The sequence below is a fragment of the Henckelia pumila genome, chromosome 2 (genome assembly GCF_033568475.1).
Source record: "Henckelia pumila isolate YLH828 chromosome 2, ASM3356847v2, whole genome shotgun sequence".
Lineage (NCBI taxonomy): Eukaryota > Viridiplantae > Streptophyta > Magnoliopsida > Lamiales > Gesneriaceae > Henckelia > Henckelia pumila.
Genome location: NC_133121.1, coordinates 17,677,876 through 17,698,372, shown reverse-complemented (window position 1 = coordinate 17,698,372; position 20,497 = coordinate 17,677,876). Strand labels below are relative to the sequence as shown.

The following is a 20,497-nucleotide window of genomic DNA, read 5'->3' as shown; positions in this document are numbered from 1 at the left end:
TATCCACGAGTCAAACAATGTCTTAGAGTACCTAATAAAACATTGCAAATTCATACACGCACACACTTGGCCCACTAGTATAAATTATATCTTAACAGGTTATGACGTACACGATGTGTATGGTCCATAAAAAAAATGATAATCATGATTTTACAAAAAATAAATAGTAAAATGAAAAGTTTCAATTTTGAAAATTGTAATTTAAAAGATATGATGGAAAGAAAAATGTAACATTTCAATTAATTTTATCGATTATTTTTCAAATAAAAAATGTAGTACATGAAAAAAAATACTGTTTCAGTATTTTCATTATAAAAAAAAAGAAAAAATAAAACAAGCCGTCGCGAAGTAGGTTATGGTACGTACCATGGTCTCGATGTAGCCAATAATACCTCAGCAGTTTGCCAGTAGACAGAAATCCAATCTGCAAATTTTGGTTCTTCCCCGAAAATCTTCGTGAAAGCTTGAATTTCCCAAACGACCCACAACAATTCGATCGAATCCCAGAAAAAATAAGTAGAGAAAAATGAGCGAAACCCAGGAATCGAAATCGTTCTTCAGGAAACACTGGGACGGGTACAAGGAATTCTGGGGCGAGAGATTTTCGTTTCTAGACAATTATTCCAGATTTATTAATCCGGAGAAGCCATTGCCCCGATGGGATTCCTCTGTTGTCGAAGAGTTCATTGCATCTGACCCCATTCACGGCCCCACTGTATATATTCCCATTTAAACGCCTTAAAATTTTTTATGTTTTAATTGCTTAATCTGATGTTCGTGTTATGCGTTGATGATACATCTTCGAAGCTGGGCATTTCACATCTGGGTTTTTATTTCTTTTTTATGATGATGAAAAAGGATGTGATTTGATGCTCATGTTAGGTCGCCATGCTCCTTGTAGTTCACTTAATGTGTTTCTTAGCTGTAAATTCGGTATTTGTGATTGTAATTTTACGGATGTATTTACTTTCTACACTGAATGTCAGAATGTCTTATCTCTTTTATCAGTTCATAGCCTGTATAGGAATAGATAAAATTTCCATTTTTTGAATGTTAACTGAGATGCTCATGTTTGCTATGTCTAGACCAAAAATCGAGTGCAAGAAGCTTTTACTCCCAGTAATTGAGTGGTTCTGATTCAATAAAGCGTTCTTTTTTCCCTAACAATTGGTACTGAAGGTATCAAACTTATTAAGAAAAGGCAGGAGTTGCTTACCCATTCCTAAAGGGTTATAGATTAGATCAATTCGACGGATATTCTTTACAGACTTATGTAGTCGTGTTGCTTCCTCTATATTTGTGTTTATGCTTTTACGTGTTTGTGAATAAGCTTTAAGTCTGGATCATATCCATAAATGGTAACTGTACTCATGAGTCTTGTGTAAACTACAAGTGTGTTTGTCAGCATAGTGTTCTCGCATAATTTCTTCCATGCTTTAAATTTCTTCTACGAGTGTAATTCTTGTCCCATGGCCTCCTTGGGGAATCATGTAAATGGGTTTACATTCCAGTTGTGAACTGTGATTGTTTTGCATATGATTCTGTTATTATACTTTCTCCTTTTTAGATGCAATAGTAAGTCTTTTTGCTGGTTCTTTTGTGATGCTACAGGGTTTGAATTTCGGAGAAACATGTTAATTTTCTTTAGTTGAAAAAAAGTGTTAGAAATTAGTTTTATCGTGTTTTTGGGGCTTGATAGGTTATATAGTTTTTGTTGTCCGTTACTTTCTTCAGCTGAAGACTACTAGGGAAGCAGCCACATTTGGTGTTGTAGGGGCTGCTGTTGGAGCAGTGTCAACTGCTGGATGTGCTTGGAAGTGGTCTAGGAGTCCTCATGGTATGTTAGCATTTCGTGTCCATGTCCATGAGCATTTTTACCATTGAGCAGATTGTTTTGTGTGTGGTTACGAGTTTTTTTTAGAGACTGGAAATATTTTTTTAATAGTGAAAAAACTCATGCGCCTTTTCAGCAATTGCAACTGCTCAACTTATCTCACTTAACCTTTTTGTAATTTTTCCATATTTTACATAGGACGACATATGCCATCCATTTGATCTTAAGTCGAAAATGAACCTCCCACTTTGTGTTCACTCTTTCCCATGTGCCGGTCGTCAATAAACGTCTAAAAAGATCTTCCTGCGCATGTTTGCCTGTTTTACAGGTTGTGCAAATAAACTTCTGTCCCTTTATTCTCTCAACACCTGTTAGAATGCAAGAATTCTCTGCTGCCCTGGGTTACTGTTTATCCGGCATAGTGTTTACATCATTTAAAAGATTTGAGCTGTAATGATTTTAATACAGCTGCATATACTCGATCCAACCATAATTATTAATTACTAGGATAACAAATGGTGATCTTCGAGATCACCGTTGGTTTGGAAAAGGAATTCACGTGATACTGCCATTTCATCATGCAGGTGCAGCGCTGTCTTTTGCTTTTGGAGCTGTGGTTGGAGGTACTTTCGGACTGGAAATCGCTAACCACTGGTTTCAGTTATACAGGTTGGACACAATGGCTTCACAGGTTAAATTCTATGAGTGGTTGCAGAACAGAGCTGCAGAAAAGTCTTGAATTTGTGAGGTTTAGTTTTCATATCGGCTACAATAACAATAATAAATCAGTGTGACAAGAATTCTGAACTTGCATATCCTATGTGAATTAGTTTCTGCTGGTTTTCAGTGTGTTTCTTTGTTTTGCAATCATTGCAAGGATTCAAATAGGAAGGTACCTTGACTTGTATCCTCCTAATTTCTTGAGTTTATGATCTTGTCTCTGTCAGTGGTGCTCCCATTCTTTTGCTTAAATAATAATAAAAATAAACTTGTGGGCCGAACACGATCAGCCAAAATCCAAATTAACATTCTCTTCTCAAGAAATTAAGTGTGTTTGGTACAAGTTATTGAGTGAGTTTGTTGGTTGTTCTTTGGGGGTTCGGTACAATTTTTAATAAACCAACTGAATTTGTTATGGAAAGTACAAAGTGAGAAAAGTAAACCCACGGCTTACCCCAATTCTAACCTTGGTCCCTTCTTTAAAATGATTTTTATTACTTTTAAAAAAAACAAATTAGGGGTATTTTGATCATAATATTAAACTCTCCTTAAACCTTTTTATAAAAGTGAAACCAAACATATTAATTTTATTTCCACATATTACACATATTTATCTATCATTTTTAGTAATTTATTTACTAATCATTCGATAATCTCTAGAACCCAAACATTGCATAATTCTCCTTTTATGGTCAAAGATCTCCCTAAGGCCTAAACATAGGATGAGGAAGAAAATCACATGGAACAAAACAAGTAACATCATCACTCTATGAATCCCAATCCCAGGATTTAGCAATCAGTCAATCCAAGCCAAACACGTATTCAACAAAATCAGAAAAATCCCGAGACGAAAGCTTGAAGTTTGTAGAATCAACAACTACAGAAATCTTTTCAACACAACCAAAAGAGATGGAAATGATAATTCAATGATAATTCTCATCCACCCATCCATCTATTACAGCTATGTGAACTAAACATAAAACCTCTCATTCCTTTGGACCATTTTTTTTTCAATTTTTATAACAGCCACTAGGTCTTTGCTTTAACTTGGATGTTCATCATAAGTTCGAATGATAGATCCAATGACTCAATTTTTTTATAAACTTGAGACGAACACGTTCATCTGAGTATCTTCTCGCAAAAATTGAGTCGTTGAATCGATCCTTCAAACCGTACCGGAAGGATAGCATCGAACAAACTCAAAATAACAGTTTACGCCACGAGAGTGTTAAGGCTCGTTCCTTTGTATATAGATTTTCTTGAAATTGACACACATTTCAAGAAATCAACCATTTCTTTGGGAATGGCTTCTCCAGAAGCCAGATCCACGGAACTGATCCCAAACCTCGTTATCCCAGTCTACGGCGTCGTTTCTGCTGCTGCTGCTGCAATCCTCGCCGTCGCTTGACCACCGACCTTCATCTCCGTAGAATCCGAACATATTCACAGGAATCCTCGAATTGGTTCCCTTCCGATGATCGAACCCCTCTTCATCGGACAAAATTTTCCTCGATTTCTTCAACAATCTCCGCCTCTTCTTCCTCCGCCACAGTGCGGCGGGGAGGCGATACGCCCCGAGGATAAAGAAATGAATCATTGCGCATGGGCAGCAGCAGCAGATCGCCATGCAGCCTCCCGCCGCCTCCCCCATTCTGCTCCGATGACGGTGGTTTCTGGCGCTAGTTTTCGGTGATGTTGGAGTGCACGTAACCAGCGGTCGCCGCCGTGCCACCGCCACCGCCGCCGGTGACTCTACCACGGCTTTTCCCCCCATTGTGGGACGAAAAACAAGTCATGGGCAGTGAAAGAGATCCCGAAAGCTTGGATTGATGTGAAGCAACTGGAATTTGAATGTGGCTCAAAAACGACAATTTGAGAAGGACTCTTTGTATGGGAGAAAGATGGAAAATTTTCTGATTTATATAATAGGATTCATTAATAAATCTTTCTTTTCGTCAACACTTTTTCGAGCTAGTATATAAAACAGAAATTGCTCAATATGATTTATCGAATTGTCGTAGTTTGTATCGTTTTCAGCCTCTATTTTCTTAAAAGTAAGGGTGACATATCATACCGTATTAAAAAATATAAATCGTATCGAAAATTGTGATATAAAATTTTTTCTATCGATATCGTATCGAACATTTCGGTATACCAAAAATTTCGGTATATATAACTAGCATACTGATTATATCGAAATTTTACGGTATACCGAGATTTCGGTACGATATCGATATATTCCGTTTTATACCGAAAAAACCTTATATTTTTTTATAATTTATAAATTTATTGTTTAAAAATATTATATATTTTTAAATTTTTATATAATATTTTGGTATATCGGTATACCGGTATATACCGAAATTTTCAAATTTCATATCGTTATCGTATCGAAAAAGTCGGTATCGTACCGAAAAAATCGGTACACAGAAAATTCAGTAAATTCGGTATTTTTTCGGTACGATAACCTCGGTATACCGAAAATTCGATATTTTTTCCCGCTCCTAGTTAAATTCAACTTTTTTCCCAAAAAAATTATGTGTTTTCATTAAATTCTTGAATCGACATAAATATGATATAATTGGTATTTGATAGGAACGATAAAATGTCAACCGATTGATTATGCATACATATTTAGTTCATCCGATACTTGACTTAAATTTTATAAAAAGTTTAAGTTGTGGACTTGTGGTTATAATTTATAAATCGATATGTTCGAACCAATCAGTGTCTTAATAGTGTTATTGTCTAAACTCAAATTATGGGTATATATGATAGACAAAATGTATACTCTTGACTCTAATCTTTTGATAAATTTAATCACCAACTTTACAACAAAAGAAATATAAGTTTTGACATGAATAACAAATATGTAGTGTACACGTGTTAACTGTTAAGGCGTAATAAAATTGAATATAACTTGCACGTAAAAAAAATATATAGATTAATAAGCCTCTTGGTTTCCTAAATCCAAAATATAAAACTTATGATATAGTCTTAATCGTGATTCGTGACAACACAATGTAGCGTGAGGTTTTTCTTTTTCTTTTTCTTTTTTTTTTATTTAAAAAATCTCTTTGTAATTACTAATAAGGGGTTTCCATCCAGCGGTATATTGGTCAATTATGGTTGCTCCAAGCCTCCAATAATTTTTATTTGCAATATTATATCAAAGAAAAGTAGGTCATACGTAACACGGATCCGACTCATATATATAATTAATTGTAATATTTTTGGTATACAATAATAATTTTTTTATAAATCAGATCGAATAAAAGAGTCGTCTCAGAAAATTGACCCGTCAGAACGTCTTGTATGAGTTTTTATATTAAAAAATTCTATAGTATTTTTAGAATTTGTTTTCTAAACAGTTAATTTTTTGGGGGGTTTCTTTTTCCGAGCGGTGTTAAACCATATCGTTTCTGTTATAAACTTTTCAACAGCATGCACGCAGCAATAGAGAAGATAGCGGACCGAGAGTTTGACTCTCTATCTTTAAGACAAATTTGTTCGCCTAGGTGCTTACGGGTTTGATCAAACTGTCTCCCAAGATAGAACGCTATCTATCAACTTCGATTAGTAGCACTACAAAACCAAAGTTCTTTTGAACACTCAAAGTGTTTAAAAAACTCAGACTTGAAACTCAGAAAGATGAGTATGCAAGAAGGAAGAAAAGAAAGGAATAAAAAATGAGCGAGTTGGAATGAATGAGGAGAGGTGTATTTATAGACGTTGGACGCACTGGTTTGGACCCAAAAGTCGCACTGATTAAGGCTGAAGTGTTGCACTGATTCAGAAGCAAAAATAAATTATTTAATTTATTTTTGTCCAAAAAAATTATATTAATGTCAAAGCCTAGCCCAGCCCACGCCCACGTCCGGTTCATGCCGAGCCGGCCGACCGGCGGTGCGCGTGTGGCAAATGGTTCGAACATAGCATAGTCTAGGTCCGCTCCCCTTGACAAATATGGGTACCCCTTGGGACCCCAACCCCTTATCTCAACTTGGGCTATTTATATATATATCCATTCTTATATTTTACCAAAGTGGAACAATGAGCATGAAAGTTTCATTCACCATCTCATTTCACCATCCATTTTTCCAACAGTTTCAAGTATCTAAAAAGAAAAGAAAAGAATATCGTTCCAGTGGTAACATATAATTAAAATACCATTAAAATTGGGACTTTACTTATTTATATATATATATATATATAAATAATAGTACATGTATTTGTTTTTTAACTTCAAACCTTTTGTTTATGGGGGCCCATTTATTTATTTTTTTTGAAAAATTGGTTACATGTTGCCAACTTAGTGCTGGGTCAACTCTACGAACAAGCGAATGGGAACTTAGATTTGGCATGCCTTTAAGGAGATATTAACTAAATAAATCTATGGACTTTATTATTATTATTATTCGAATTTTACTCATATAGCATGGTACATTACATATCATATAGAACAAAGTAAAAAAATATTATACATTATTATTTTCATCCATCGTCGTGTCGTTATCGTCGTGGTGGTTGTTATTTTTATAACATGCATACATACAATGTGCGTGTAGATACATTTTTTTGTCTGACTGGATTAAGCAAAGTGGACAAATTTATGCCAAGGCAAATGAATTGTGTGAGTGACGTGGATAAAGCAAGGGAAGTGGCTTTCTAGAAAAAGGTCGGCTTTAAGAAATCACATTTTCACAATTAAAAGCAATTCATATTCGTATTCATATTAAAGTTTTTTTTTCTTCCCATTGTGGGTGTCGTTTAATCTTGAATAATGTCAAAGATACAATAAATATCGTGCGTGTGACGATATTATATTGTGAGATTTTATTATTATGTCGTGAGATTTTGTATTCAATGTATCATGAGATTTTGATAAATGAAATTTTTGTATTCAATTTATTTTGTTGTACGAATTGATTTACGAATTTTGCACACGGTGTGTGTATAAAATAATATAATGTGTACAAAATAATAAAATATATTTATCATTATATGTATATATAAGTAATATATTTTTATATTTCATTCATTAGTTTAATTATGATTTTAATTTCTAAAATAATGTAATAAATAAAATTATTTATCTTATTTATAATTGTTAGTTTAGAAAATCTAATTTACATATTTATTTAGTATAAGGACAAGTCTGGAAAGGAAAAAAAAAAGCAGGTGTACTCGTTTTAAGGGGCTCGACTATTATATATACTAGCTATTAATGCACATGCGATGCATGTGCAATATAATGAAAAAATATACGTAAATAAAAAATTGAGTAAGGTTAGAAATAAAAAAATATATCAAGTGAAAATATATTGATAAATCATTTTTTTAAATTTTAAATTGAATATGATAATGCATTCTATCATAGAAGAGAGAAAAATTTTGATATAGACTTTTTTGTCCTTTATCTATAGAAATGAATTATTATCTTTTAAGGTTATATGGGTAATTTGACTTTGGTGTCATATGAACGAACCAATTCGGTTAGTATAGGTGCCTCAAATTTTATATATAGCATAGATTCTATTATTTATAGATAATAAAAAAATTGTTGATGTCAGATTTAAAAATCGTATTCCTTCATTTACTCAAAACCTCTATGTAATCAAGGAACATTTGGACTCGCCGATTTAGAAAAACAAAGCCAAAAATGGCATTACAACCTATTAATTTAGAGTGTACTTGATTTCGAGTAGATCAACTAATGTGTTTGAGTTATGTGAGAAAATTGCAATTTTAGTTTTGTAAATTGATCTATTTTAGATTTTAGTATATATTGTCAAAATTGGTTTTTATCAATAATTTAGACCTTTTTTTTGGTTTTGTCCTTTTTTCTCAAGAGATCATTGAATCTACAGAATGTGATTTATTCGACATCGGTTCTCTCCTACTTGACACATGTGACGAGAATAAACATATTTCATATACAAAAAATTCATCTACGCAAAAAAAAAAAAAAGAAAAATAAAGCAAAACGACCCTCAATACAAAATGAGAGAAAAATGTTCGTTTCGCCTTATTTTTGTTTAAACAGATTTTAATTTTTATAATATACATTTTAGTTATGTCACATAAGTCACGTAAGAAGTAATCCACGTTAAATAAATGGTTTCGACTCTCGTGAAAAAAATTCCATGATACTAAATGAAAATTAAACTTTGACAAGTTCCAATATTAAAATCTAAAACAAGCCGACATACTGATAGAGTGCTCAAACTACAATTATCCCAAGTTAGGTTGAGTATTTATGCGCATATATTTTATTTGCACTAGGATTAACAACGAGGGGGTTTGAGATGAGTTTGACCAATCTTAATATTGGTCCCTACAAGAAAAAATGGGACCAAAAACCCGTCCCAAAACCAGCTGATCCATAAACCCAAGAAGAAGCAAAAGACGTTTTCAATTCTAGAAATTACACAATTTAAAAGTTTCAGAAATTAATAAATTCATTAGACAATACTCACAATAGACTAATTCCACATTTACCTTTTTAAAAAAATAAAATAAAATAGAAGACTAATTCCATTAAATTTTGTAACTCAAATATCAAAATAGATCATTACAACATCATTGGTTTAAAGACATTGCTGGGGATTCTAAAGATTGCAGATGATTGAAGTTTTTACAACAATACATACATTATACAAGTGTGTGTGTGTGTGATACTACAAAGCTGTTTTCAAGTTAAGTATGAATAAAAGTGAAGGGCGAAGGAAAAAGCGAAGAAATTTTTTTGATACCTCAAATTCCACTGGCGTGCTTCAGGTGTAAACTTGAGAAGATCATCATAAATCTCATTCATATGAAAAAAGTAAATGTACAAGTGACAATTACACAGAGAAATGACTCTCCTCTGAATCACATTTTTTTAAGCAAAGAGTTCAATTCCTCAACTGAGAGTTGTGCATTACGAACATCTGCCTCCACCTTTTCAGAGACATAACATGAACTGCATGTCATGGCTTCAAGCAACTGCTTCTTTCTCGACGTAGCTTCAGCTTTTGCTGTATGCAAACCTTCTAGTTTTCTAGTTTCTTCTACCAATTCATCGTCCATCATCTTCATTTCTTCCTCCTTTACATCTGCTTCAAACAAGCATTGGTAGTATTCGAGAATAATGTACTCCAATTCGTGGCCTCCATTCTCTTTGACCTCTGAAAGCATTTCTTTTTCTTCAATGATGCCTTGAAGTTTGCGGTTCAACTCTTCTAAAAACAGATTCTCTTTCTGCACCTCCAGTTCAAGTGCTAGTATTTTATTGTTCACTTTTTCTAATCTCTCTTTCACAGTTTCAGCCTCCTTTCGGGTGTTCACAAGTTCGTCTTTATCCTGCTTTATTAGATTTTGCAACTTTGTTTTTTGTTCCTCGGAATTTAGCAGGTCGGTAGCTTTGCCACTCAGCTGCCAGTTCTTTTTTGCGGTGTCAATAGCAGTTTTCTCTACATTATCAATGGCGAAGAGAACCTTATCATTTTCCAGTTTTTGGTTTTCTTCATCCATTTTTAATCTCAGTTGTTCGATCCTGCTCTTCAACTGAGTCTCTGATTGTTTAATCTTCAAAATTGAATTTCTCAGTTCATCCCTGGAGGCTTCAAGATCTATCAGTTTCTCTTTCCTCTCAAATTGATGTTGTGAAGAAGTATTGAGGCTCGTTCTTGCTTGAGCCTCAAGCTGTTCAAAGTAGCTAAAAGAAGAAGAAAAATTAGTCAAAAAGTTTCTGAGAGCCAACAATTTCTTGTCAAACAGATCTTTTCTCTCCTGAAGCTCTGAAAAGTGAAGTTTGAGTGATGCACGTTCTTGCTGCTTTGCCTGAAAAAGGATATCCAATTTCCCAATTTCTTCAGAAAGAACATCTTCTCCGACCATTACTCTTTCAAGTGAGCCAAACATGCTTATCATTTCTGCGGAGTACGAAAGCTTTTCTTGTGCCTCAACAAGCTTATTTCTTATTGAATTTAAATCTTTAGACACATCCAAAGGAAGGATTGGCAGTTTGTCTTCCATCTCCAAATTGGTTCCTGCACGACAGTACTCGTTAGTGTACTCTATCAGCATGTTGAAGTCTTGTAGTTCTATGGGTAATTTTAGCTCATCTATTTCCCTTTTTTCCTGATCACATGGTTCAGACTCATCAGTCTTCGTGACTTCAAGAGATTGCTTACCTGCTTCATGCGAGTTAGAACAAATGTTCATCTTTGCATCAATCAAACCCTGGCTATAACCATCTAGCACGTGTACGTCATTCAGACGAGTTTCCTCCAACAAACCCTCAATTTGGACTGGATTAACGGAACCCTTTTCCTCCCTCTCGAATTCATCCGTGATGGAATCAGAACTGTTACAAAACCTGAGACATTGGCCCCCATAAATATCAACAAGCTTTCCCTGACAGCTGAAGTCTCGTTTATTGTCTATGTTTTTATGTTGATCAGAAGCAACAACTCTTTTATACTCATCCCTCTCTTGCATTGCCTTCTCATATAGACTCAACAATTTATCATTTTCTTCATGCATTTCGGCAAGTTGTTGCTTTAGATTCTCAAACTCTCTTTTCATCTCCAGTTCCTTCTGTTCAGATACTTTAGCAGGATGGCAGTTGTGTTCTTCAGTTTCATCCATGCTCCTTTTATTGTTTTCAGCAACCACTCTCTCATACAAATCAATCAGTTTATTGTTATCGTCAATTAAGACCTTAAGTTTCATCCTCAACTCATCATTCTCTTTGGACAAGAAAATTGCCATTTCATGTGCTTCTGCTTCTCTTTGGCTGGCAGCTGCAATCGCATCGACCATCGTTTTAAGTTCCAATGGATCGCTTTGCCCAATATTAGGGATCTGATCATTCAATGAAAAAGGAAAGTCGGCTAGTCCCTTCTGCACTCCTCCTTCGGCTATGGCTTTTTTGGACAGTTTCTGAGCCTCGAGCTCTTTAGCCAAGTCATTTATTTGCCTGCAATTTTTTTTTGCAAACATGAAGGGAATGATATGTAAGAGGGACTGGAAATTACTCCGAGTCCGTTTTCACAGGCAAGTATTTTAAAATTTTGAAATATCAAACACTTCTACTTTAGCGTAAGAATCATTAAAAAGCAGTGTGACAACAACCATACTGAAATTTATCATATGCTCAAGTAGTAGAAATAAATGTTAGATTTGCTTAAAGTCACCTCTCTAGCTTTTCTTTTTCATCGGCACACAAGTCAAGTTTCTTGCGAAGTGAGTCAAGCTCTGACTGATTCTGAATTGCCTAAGAGAAAAGGACCAAACAACAAGAGAAAACATGCTCCAGTTCAGTAACAACTTCATTTTCGTTTTAAGCAAAAGAAACTCAAAGAAACAAAAATACCTGAATGCGCAAAAACTCATTCTCCTCGTTAATTGAGGAACGCCAAGGTGATGCAGATTCCTGTAGAAATATACCATCATATAACAAGCAAAATTCTATTTTAAAACACAATTGACAATACCAGGGAGAACATATCAGAGTTTATAATTACTAAGATTTATTCTTATCATGATGTTTAAACCCATTTTCTTTGGGTGAAAAACAAAATTCCTTCTTCATAATTCATATTTTGACCAGGCCTCCAACAATTCACCATGTGAAGTTATCAGTTATTGCTCAAGCCACATTTTCGTAGACTGAATTGACTCTATTTCCTGTGCCAATGCTAAAGAAAAGGCATAACATGGTAGACTTACTTTTTCGATTGCCAGACCTGGATTTAGAAAGTTACTATCACATTGATTATCAACCATCTCAAAAGAGCTTTCTTTCTGTACGATGAAAATGAAATATCCTTCAGCGTCATGAGCAATGATCTCAGAAAATAATTATTCCAATCTCTGGAAAAGATAAGAACCTGATTGTTTGTGGGATCGGTTTCATGCATAAGTTTCCATTCAAGAGCTTCAAGCAACTGCAGCAGCAAGATAGTGCTTGAGAAGAATGCAAACAACAGTTTATTTAACATGAAAGATATTGAGCAACATTCAATTTCGATGATGCAATTATGAAGTATAGACAGTACAGTTTTCTCAGAATGAAAAATTAAGCAACAGTTATAATAAACTCTGTCATTACTCACTTCCAGTTTTATGGATGACTTGCAAAATGATACAAAACCAAGTTTCTAGTAATATACACCTTGTTTTCTAGGATAATAATTTGTTCATTCATTCTTTCCCGTTCACCTTCCTCAACAAACGACTTCAGCCTGGATTTCAAATAAATTAAAATACGACATTAGATTAGAAAGAGGAAAGAACAAACTGCGCAAGCAAATGGAGAGTGATAAGCGAAAAAAGGAAAAGGAGAGAAAAAGGAGACGTGTGATGCTCAAAAGTCAGAAAGCTGTGAAAATCAAGAGTTTAAACAGCACCAGAAAATCTAAGAACAGCTAGTGTAAATTGTGCATTATTTCCATTTCAACTCCTTAAGAGTTAAAGCCATTGTGTGTGCTTGCAGAGATTTCTGAAAATGGTGCATTAGAATAAAAATGACCAGATCTAGACTTGGTTGACCATCATCACTTTTCCAAAATAAACGACAGGCAAGCTTACAAACAACATTAACATGCCTTTTGACCTCTTCTTTCAAGCGTAAATTCTCCATTGCAAATCTTGTTGCCTCCTGGTTACGGTCTACCTGAGCACGTAGTACCTCTATTTCTTTTAAATGTTCCTCTTTTTCTTTGAGTAAGTGGATCTCGGCAGCGATCTTTCCAGACGCAACAGCTTCTAATCTTTTTAATCCACTTTCTCGAAATCTTAATCTCATTTTCAACCCGTGAATCTCATCTTCTCTCTGTTTTGCCTGTTACACCATATAGAAAACAAATTAAATTGTCCGAATAATTGAAGAATTCTAATCTACGCATACAAGAATTATATTCCAAGTGGATGAATCACACCGGATTGGAATCAAAACTAGTATATTCAGAGAGAGTCCAAATTTCTCATTCCAGAGAAGAAAATTTATTGCCAAAAATCCCCACCCCAAAAAAAAAAAACATTTACTCATTCATACAAGTTTAAGAATTATTGTGGAAGAAAATGAAACCGGAAAGAACTCAAATCAGAATGCACATACCAACCGCAATGCTGCCTGATTCTCCTCTGCCAATGCCTGCAGGGCTGTATCTTTATCCTGTTCCCTCCGGAAAGCTCCAACAAGGGCAACTTCATACTCTTTTTTCTTAAGCTACAAAAAAGTTCAATTAAAAAGTTATAAATTAAGTAATATACTCTCATATAAACAGAGATTAGTGAGCATACATGTGCCATCTTCTTATCAGATATAAGAGGACTTGAAAATCCATGAAGCCCATCCCATTTGAAGGGACCTGGAGATCCTGGAAAGGGTACTGATAAGACATCATCATCACGGCTTTCAGCACCTCCATTGACTAGACTTCGCAAACGAGATACTTCTTTCTAGTGTTCACATAAATAAATGATAAACAATAACATCACTCAGAAAATGATTTTAATATTTGAATGCTGATGCGGAAAAGTAACTAAAGTGATGTTTCGAATATTGAGTAAACCTCTTTTAAATATTGAATTCAATACCTCTTTAAGTTATACATGATATGATCAAACCGTACAGTCTAAAATGGTTATTAATTTAGCCGAAAGATCTATTAAATTGTGAAAAGCTTGTGACATCATTAAATTTAACACACCATTTTTGGTTTTTCCTCATGATTACCATTTCTGCACCAGAATAAAAATGAATGCACAACCATAAAACTGATTATATTATGCTCACAATTAATTGATTTTCTGACATACTGCCATGAGAAATCTTAATTTGTGATGGCATTGAAACACAAACAACATTACATCCCATGCTAGGGGTGGGGGATGTGGATCCAGACAGAAATTTGAACTGTAGTAGTCTAGTAGATACCTTGAGATTTTGGTTCTCAAGCCTCAAAGCCAGCACATCTCCAGAAGCATCTTCATTTACAATAGCCTGTAAAGCAACATAAAGAGAGTACGGAAAATAAATAAAAACAGCTTTAACTTGCAGGAAAAAAAATGTTGTGGTGGGTTTGAGTGATATAATAAAATATTCTGACACCTGATGTTCAAATTTTGTAGCTCATGACCAACCTTTTTGCATGATGATACATGTTATGTTAGTTGTTACTAAAAGTTTGTTTGGCAGTACAGGTTGAGTTTGTAATTTATAATTCTTAAAAAGAAAGATTGTTTGAACCATAGAACGGAGCAAAGCTACTTACATGATTTTTTATAAACTTGGCACGTTGAGCAAACTTTAAAGTGCTCAAAGTCTCTAGTGAGCAGCTGCAAGGTATAGATAGCATAGTTCTTTGTGAATTTCATCGCAAACTCTAATGAGTTTGTCATAAATGTGGAAGAAATCCATACTGCGATTATTCCTCCAACAGTGAATATCAAAGAAGACCTGACCTTATGGAGGGGGTGATATTTGCAATAATAATTGTTTTGGCATTTCCTCCTAGCGAATCCTGCAGCATCAGGTAGAATAAAAAAATTATTCTTTAATTAAAGTCCTAAAAATTATTTAAGTTTTAGCTACTTAGATCTTCAAAAGTAAGCGTACAAATTTTAATTTTTATGAGCGGTGAGGCAAACATTTGAGGGAAACATTTGTGCCACAATACAGAGTAGAAAAATAGTGATCGGGATCCAATTTGTTGAATTGACACCAACAAAGAGCAGTGGCCTCACATTATTCAGCCTCCAAAGAAACATATAGGTAGGATGACCCGCATGAACTTACAAGAAATGCCATTGACACATAACTAGTGGGATATTTACTGTAAAACTCGAATAAAATGTATAATTCTTATTCCAGAGACAAAGTAATTCACCTGAAGCAAAAATGTCAGTTTGGAGTCTCTGTAAGGAACATGGACTGACTTCCCATTGGAAATGCTCACAAGATTCATTATCACAAGTCTGCATGTTACAAGACAAATTTTAATTCATGTAAATTATAAAGTCATAAAAAAACTAAGGATGAGGTGCAATATCAAAACTGAGAAATAAATAAATGATAAAGGATAGGTAACTGAGAAATATATAAATGATAAAGGATAGGTAACATACCCCAATGTAGAAAGCGATTTGTTGATGTTATTAGCTTCCTTTAAACGTTCACCTTCTGCACCGGAGCTTTTTTGCCTTTATTTGAGAGAGAGAAAACTTTCAGTCATCAAAACTATGAGAACGTTCAAATCAATCGATACACCACTTTGATTTTTACTATCATTGTTTAACTTCACCTTTCAGATCCAGCTAAATCTACAAGATTAAGCCGAGCAAAACGATGGTGAGTCACCCCCTGAGATTCCCACTGAAAGACATAAATTAAAATGGTCAGAATTCAACAGTTGGAAAAACATGCTAACAAGGGAAATCATGACCATCTCTACCTTACTCTCCGTTATACATGTGAACACACTATGAGAACGGCTACTAGCAATATTCATGTTAGTTGCAGCTACTTTTCTGTTTGCCGCACCCTGAAAAAGTGACCACGAGGCACAAAACACGTAAACTAAGATAAGATGCTTAGAGAGAACTTGTAAGCGATGAGTCATGAAATCAATCATCGAGAATTCAATACTACACAGCGTCAGTAATCTCAGTATATTGACAGGTAATGAATAGTTGTGAAAATAATTATTGTATTAACTGGGTGAGAGAGTGACATAAAAAGTATATAAAAAATCTGATATAATGGTACTACTACTGACAAACCTGAATAAGTTGTTGGATTACTTCTCGAGCACTCGTGACTTCTACCTCAGTGAGATTGTCTACATAAACACCTTTCTTAGTGTCTTCTCTTATCTGTGAAATTCCAAATTAAAGATTAATCCAGTTCATAATTTTGGATCAAAAGGAAAAAGTGATGGCACGTCGAATGCAATATATAGGATTCAAAGCAGGATATATGATGTCTCCTTATCTACCATGCAATTGTGTAACATGGAAATCCTTGATATTACATTTGTCAAAGACAAATCACCAAACTATACTACCGTGGTTATGAGTTTATGTCTATCCAAATGAAGTGAATATATTTTTAAAAGTTGACTTTTGTTACTTAGTACATGAAATTGAAAGCTAAACATGATGTTTCATCTTCCATTGATGATTGATCCCTTAAAATGTGATCATAAATAATTACAGAGAATCTGAAGGTAACTTCACGCAAGGTACGGCTGAGCTACAAAAGGAAGCAACCTGTATTGCTTAAAAGAAATACCTGTAAGTTGACAGATGCAGGATCTAAAAGATCAATGATCTGTTCATTGTAGATCTCTAGGAAAGAACATTTACAGGTAAATTTTAATTTTTCCTCCCTACGAGTATCTTTGTCCTGCAATGACAATGTGAAACCGAGAGATGACAGATTATTATCATATTAAATTATTGATAGTATTTGATACGTACCAACTTTAGAACAAACATATGCAAATCCTTTAATGAAATAGAAGTTAAATGAATTTAAAAACTGTTAGCTTTTAGAGTAAAACTAGAATAGTCAAAGAAAACTTTCATAACACGAGATAAATAGCAGGTGATAGAAATCCATAACTCTTTTCTTACTCAAGATAAATCATATGTCCATACCTTTTGAATCCTGGAGAATAAATATTCAAAGATTCTAGGTATCATCCCACAATTAATGCTATGTCTCCGAGTACCCCCCTCAATATCTCCAAGCATTGTGTGAGTTTTCCCGCTGCCAGTCTATGAAATGAACCAAATGAAACAAAGCTATTAAAACGGTGAGGAAGTCTAGTCTACCATAAGAAATTGTTTCACAGTTGCAAAATAGTAGGTAAGCACAAGTCATTGGGACTACAAACAAAGTAGAAGTCAATAGCTGGCTGGGTATAGGATAATTAACTCCTATGAGAACCTTCAATATGTAATGTTGGAATTTTTAAGATGGAGAAGTTACTCACTTGCCCATAAGCAAACATGCAGCTATTATATCCTTCCATGCAATTCTCCACCATTGGAACCCCAGCCACTTTAAAGAGCGCTTCCTATTCAAAATTACAAACTTGAAAACCATGGAATAAAAAATAAACTCACGAGAGAAGCATGTATCAAACAAGGTAGCAAGATTATGTACCTGGCTAACATTTTCGTCAGCCACATAGTCAAAGGTGAATCGCGTTTCTGGATGCCCCGTCCACATAATTGTCTGGGAACTTTCTTGTTTAACACATTTATTGTTCCCTTGAATTGATATTTCTGTACCGCTTAAAGGTCGAGTTCGGATAATGACCTGCATATTACCAAATCAAGAGCAGAGTATCGCTGAGAAAAGAAAACTGCATCCTCAATTGATATACTTGACGGGAAGGAACATGTGAAATGCAACATATCAAAGCTGTGTTGAGCTTCATGAAACAGGAAATGTAATGAAGTACAACATTCCATGAACTATACAGCGGCCACCTCCGCAGCTGCTGGCGCACAAGGTACAACAATTACCCAACTTCAATCCCAAAATTCAAAACGCTAACACCTAAAAATTGAAACCAATAAATAAACTTCACACAGAATAAAAAAAGTAAAGAAAAATCACTGACCTGAACGCTATGCTCTTTCCAAAAGGAAGGGTCTTCTCGGAACTCAAAACTCCTGCCACTGGCGTAGGATATGATTTCGTCATCATTGGATTTGTACGACTTGCCTTTGTACGAAGAAGCTTGCAGCAAGGTAGGATCTTTAGAAACTGATTTCAACAACAGTTCCGGGGAGCTGGAGCTTTTCATCAGCACAGCGGTGGAGTCCGACGGGTCGGAATGTTGGCCCAAACGGGTTCTGAGTGCGGTCGACTCGGGATTGCTTGAAATTAACGGCATTTAGAGGGATTGCAAGGGTTAGAAATATCGTCTTCTTGATTCTCAGCGGAGAAATTTCTAGCTAGGGCTTGGGGGAGATTTGAATTATAGGGGAAAGGGAATGCAGGTTGAAAAAGTGAGGTGAGTGAGGATAACCGTTGCGATTTGAAAATTTTGAATTGGGGAGGAATGGAGCCAGCCTGGTTAGTAACCCTTGTAACTTTTTAAAAAAATATATATAATAATGCATATTTAAAAAAATATAATAATTAATTATTATTATATTTTATAGGAGTCTATTAATAAAAAATGGTTTCATGATATTAATATTTAGTGTTATTTCATTTGAATTGTGTAATTTGTTTTGGCTACAAAATACATTTTTTTAATGACCTAAATCTCGCAACCGCTACTTTTCGGTGCATATTGGATACCTCCAATCCTACCTCCAATCCAAACTCATCATTTATCATTTGTTGAACACTCACGTACTTTATCAACTCGAACACTGAAAAAGTTACAAAATACATTTTATATATAGTTTAACGTAGTCTTCCTAAAACTCATTATCGAAATCTGTAGGTTTCAAAAGTAGGTTCAAATCCATTAAATTTTATAAGAAAAATCATTTCTGAAAAAATCCAACTTGTATTTGCGAAAAAAATTTAGCCATTCTGACCCATTTATCTAGTGATGAGTCATCAATAATTTATTTCCCAAAATTTATAGATTTTTTGTGAGTTTGTATCATTAATTATTCTTTAAGACAAATTTGCTAACATGTCTTTATTTCAATTTTTGTTAAAATATGAAGAAAAAAATAGACCCGGCTAGCCCAGAACCAGCTCAGATTGGCTGATTTTAATCTCGATGGTTATTATAATCGTTATCACTACTTGTAATACATAATTGTTGGATCTATTTTTAGGTTTAGAGTGCGTTTGATTACATAAGTCAACTCAAAAAATGCTTTTTTAAAAAAAAAAAAAACTTTTCTTAAAAAATAAAGTGTTTGGTTAGAAAATCAAATTTAGAAAAACAATTAAAAAAGTGTTTTTTTTAAAAACTATAATTTTTGATATTTTGGCTTTTGCTTCTACTTTTATTTAAAAATTTAAATACAAATATTTTTCGAAATTTATCTAAACGTCAAAAGTGATTCAGCTTTTTTTTTTTATATATAATAAAAGCATTTTAAAAGGCTGAGCTTATTTAAGTGCTTTTATAAGTTACAGCTTATGTATCCAAACTGACCTAATAATCTCAATGTTGCAAATTAATTATATTTTGTGACTTTGCTATATATTAGTCATTTCTATTTCAAAGTCATATCGAACATGAGACGATAATGTACATTTCATTTCTATCTCACTTTCTAACATCAACACATGTCCTGGGTATTTAAACGAGCTTTTTGCACCAAGTCATTATGTGAAATATTAAAAATACATGCTTCATCCTTGTGAAAATTTAATATGCCTCTCGACCCTTGACTTTTTGTAACAGTTACATGTTTTGGCATGTTATTACGAGTACAAAAAGCATGAGTATACAAGTAATATGATGCATGCAAAATGACCGGATATTAGTCAACTATATAGTCCTGCCCAGTTCAGCTTCGCTACAAGTCCCGTAACACCTCGTTATCGCCCGACCCTTGAATATAAGGATGAAACCCTAAGGCAGTGTTTGGTACAAGAGATTCGGCAGGTTTGTGTGTGAGTTTCAGTGTAATCTATTGTTTGGTTGGATTTTTATTAAAACAAACTAATCTATTATAAGAAGAACGAATTGATATTATTGTGGGTTAAATAAACTCTTCGGTCTTCACCCACCATAGTATAACTCATCTTTGTCTTCATCATTAACATAACTTACATGAATACCCTTTTCCTCCAAAACCTAAAATCGGGTATTAATTTAATTATTCAATAAAATATAAAGGTATTTTTGGCAAAAAAATTTTAAACCATTACTTAATCTTATTCCTAAAATTTAAACCAAACACTACTATTTTCAACACAAACTACCAATCCTTATCTATCATATCATTTATCATTCA

General features: G+C 34.2%; 3 protein-coding genes across 3 annotated transcripts; 1 reads left to right on the top strand and 2 right to left on the bottom strand.

Annotated features, from left to right (window-relative positions):
* Positions 1-354: 354 nt before the first annotated feature.
* On the top strand, positions 355-2,780 carry LOC140882483 (succinate dehydrogenase subunit 6, mitochondrial). The gene is made up of 3 exons (XM_073288520.1): positions 355-715; positions 1,735-1,837; positions 2,419-2,780. The coding sequence occupies exons 1-3, from the start codon at positions 527-529 to the stop codon at positions 2,571-2,573; spliced, it is 447 nt and encodes a 148-aa protein (XP_073144621.1). The 5' UTR covers positions 355-526; the 3' UTR covers positions 2,574-2,780.
* A 579-nt stretch (positions 2,781-3,359) lies between these two features.
* On the bottom strand, positions 3,360-4,485 carry LOC140882484 (uncharacterized). The gene has a single exon (XM_073288521.1). It carries the CDS (start codon positions 4,326-4,328, stop codon positions 3,840-3,842), a length of 489 nt encoding a protein of 162 aa, XP_073144622.1. The 5' UTR covers positions 4,329-4,485; the 3' UTR covers positions 3,360-3,839.
* Positions 4,486-9,368: 4,883 nt separating this feature from the next.
* Positions 9,369-18,519, bottom strand: LOC140881963 (kinesin-like protein KIN-12E). The gene is made up of 21 exons (XM_073287659.1): positions 18,181-18,519; positions 17,718-17,873; positions 17,545-17,628; positions 17,207-17,326; positions 16,839-16,952; positions 16,328-16,420; positions 16,000-16,089; positions 15,850-15,920; positions 15,674-15,748; positions 15,436-15,523; positions 15,011-15,069; positions 14,821-14,884; positions 14,484-14,549; positions 13,847-14,005; positions 13,662-13,766; positions 13,150-13,385; positions 12,717-12,786; positions 12,433-12,489; positions 11,916-11,975; positions 11,737-11,816; positions 9,369-11,519 (listed from the first exon to the last, which is right to left on the bottom strand). Exons 1-21 carry the CDS (start codon positions 18,454-18,456, stop codon positions 9,428-9,430), a joined length of 4,215 nt encoding a protein of 1,404 aa, XP_073143760.1. The 5' UTR covers positions 18,457-18,519; the 3' UTR covers positions 9,369-9,427.
* Between the last annotated feature and the right edge of the window lie 1,978 nt (positions 18,520-20,497).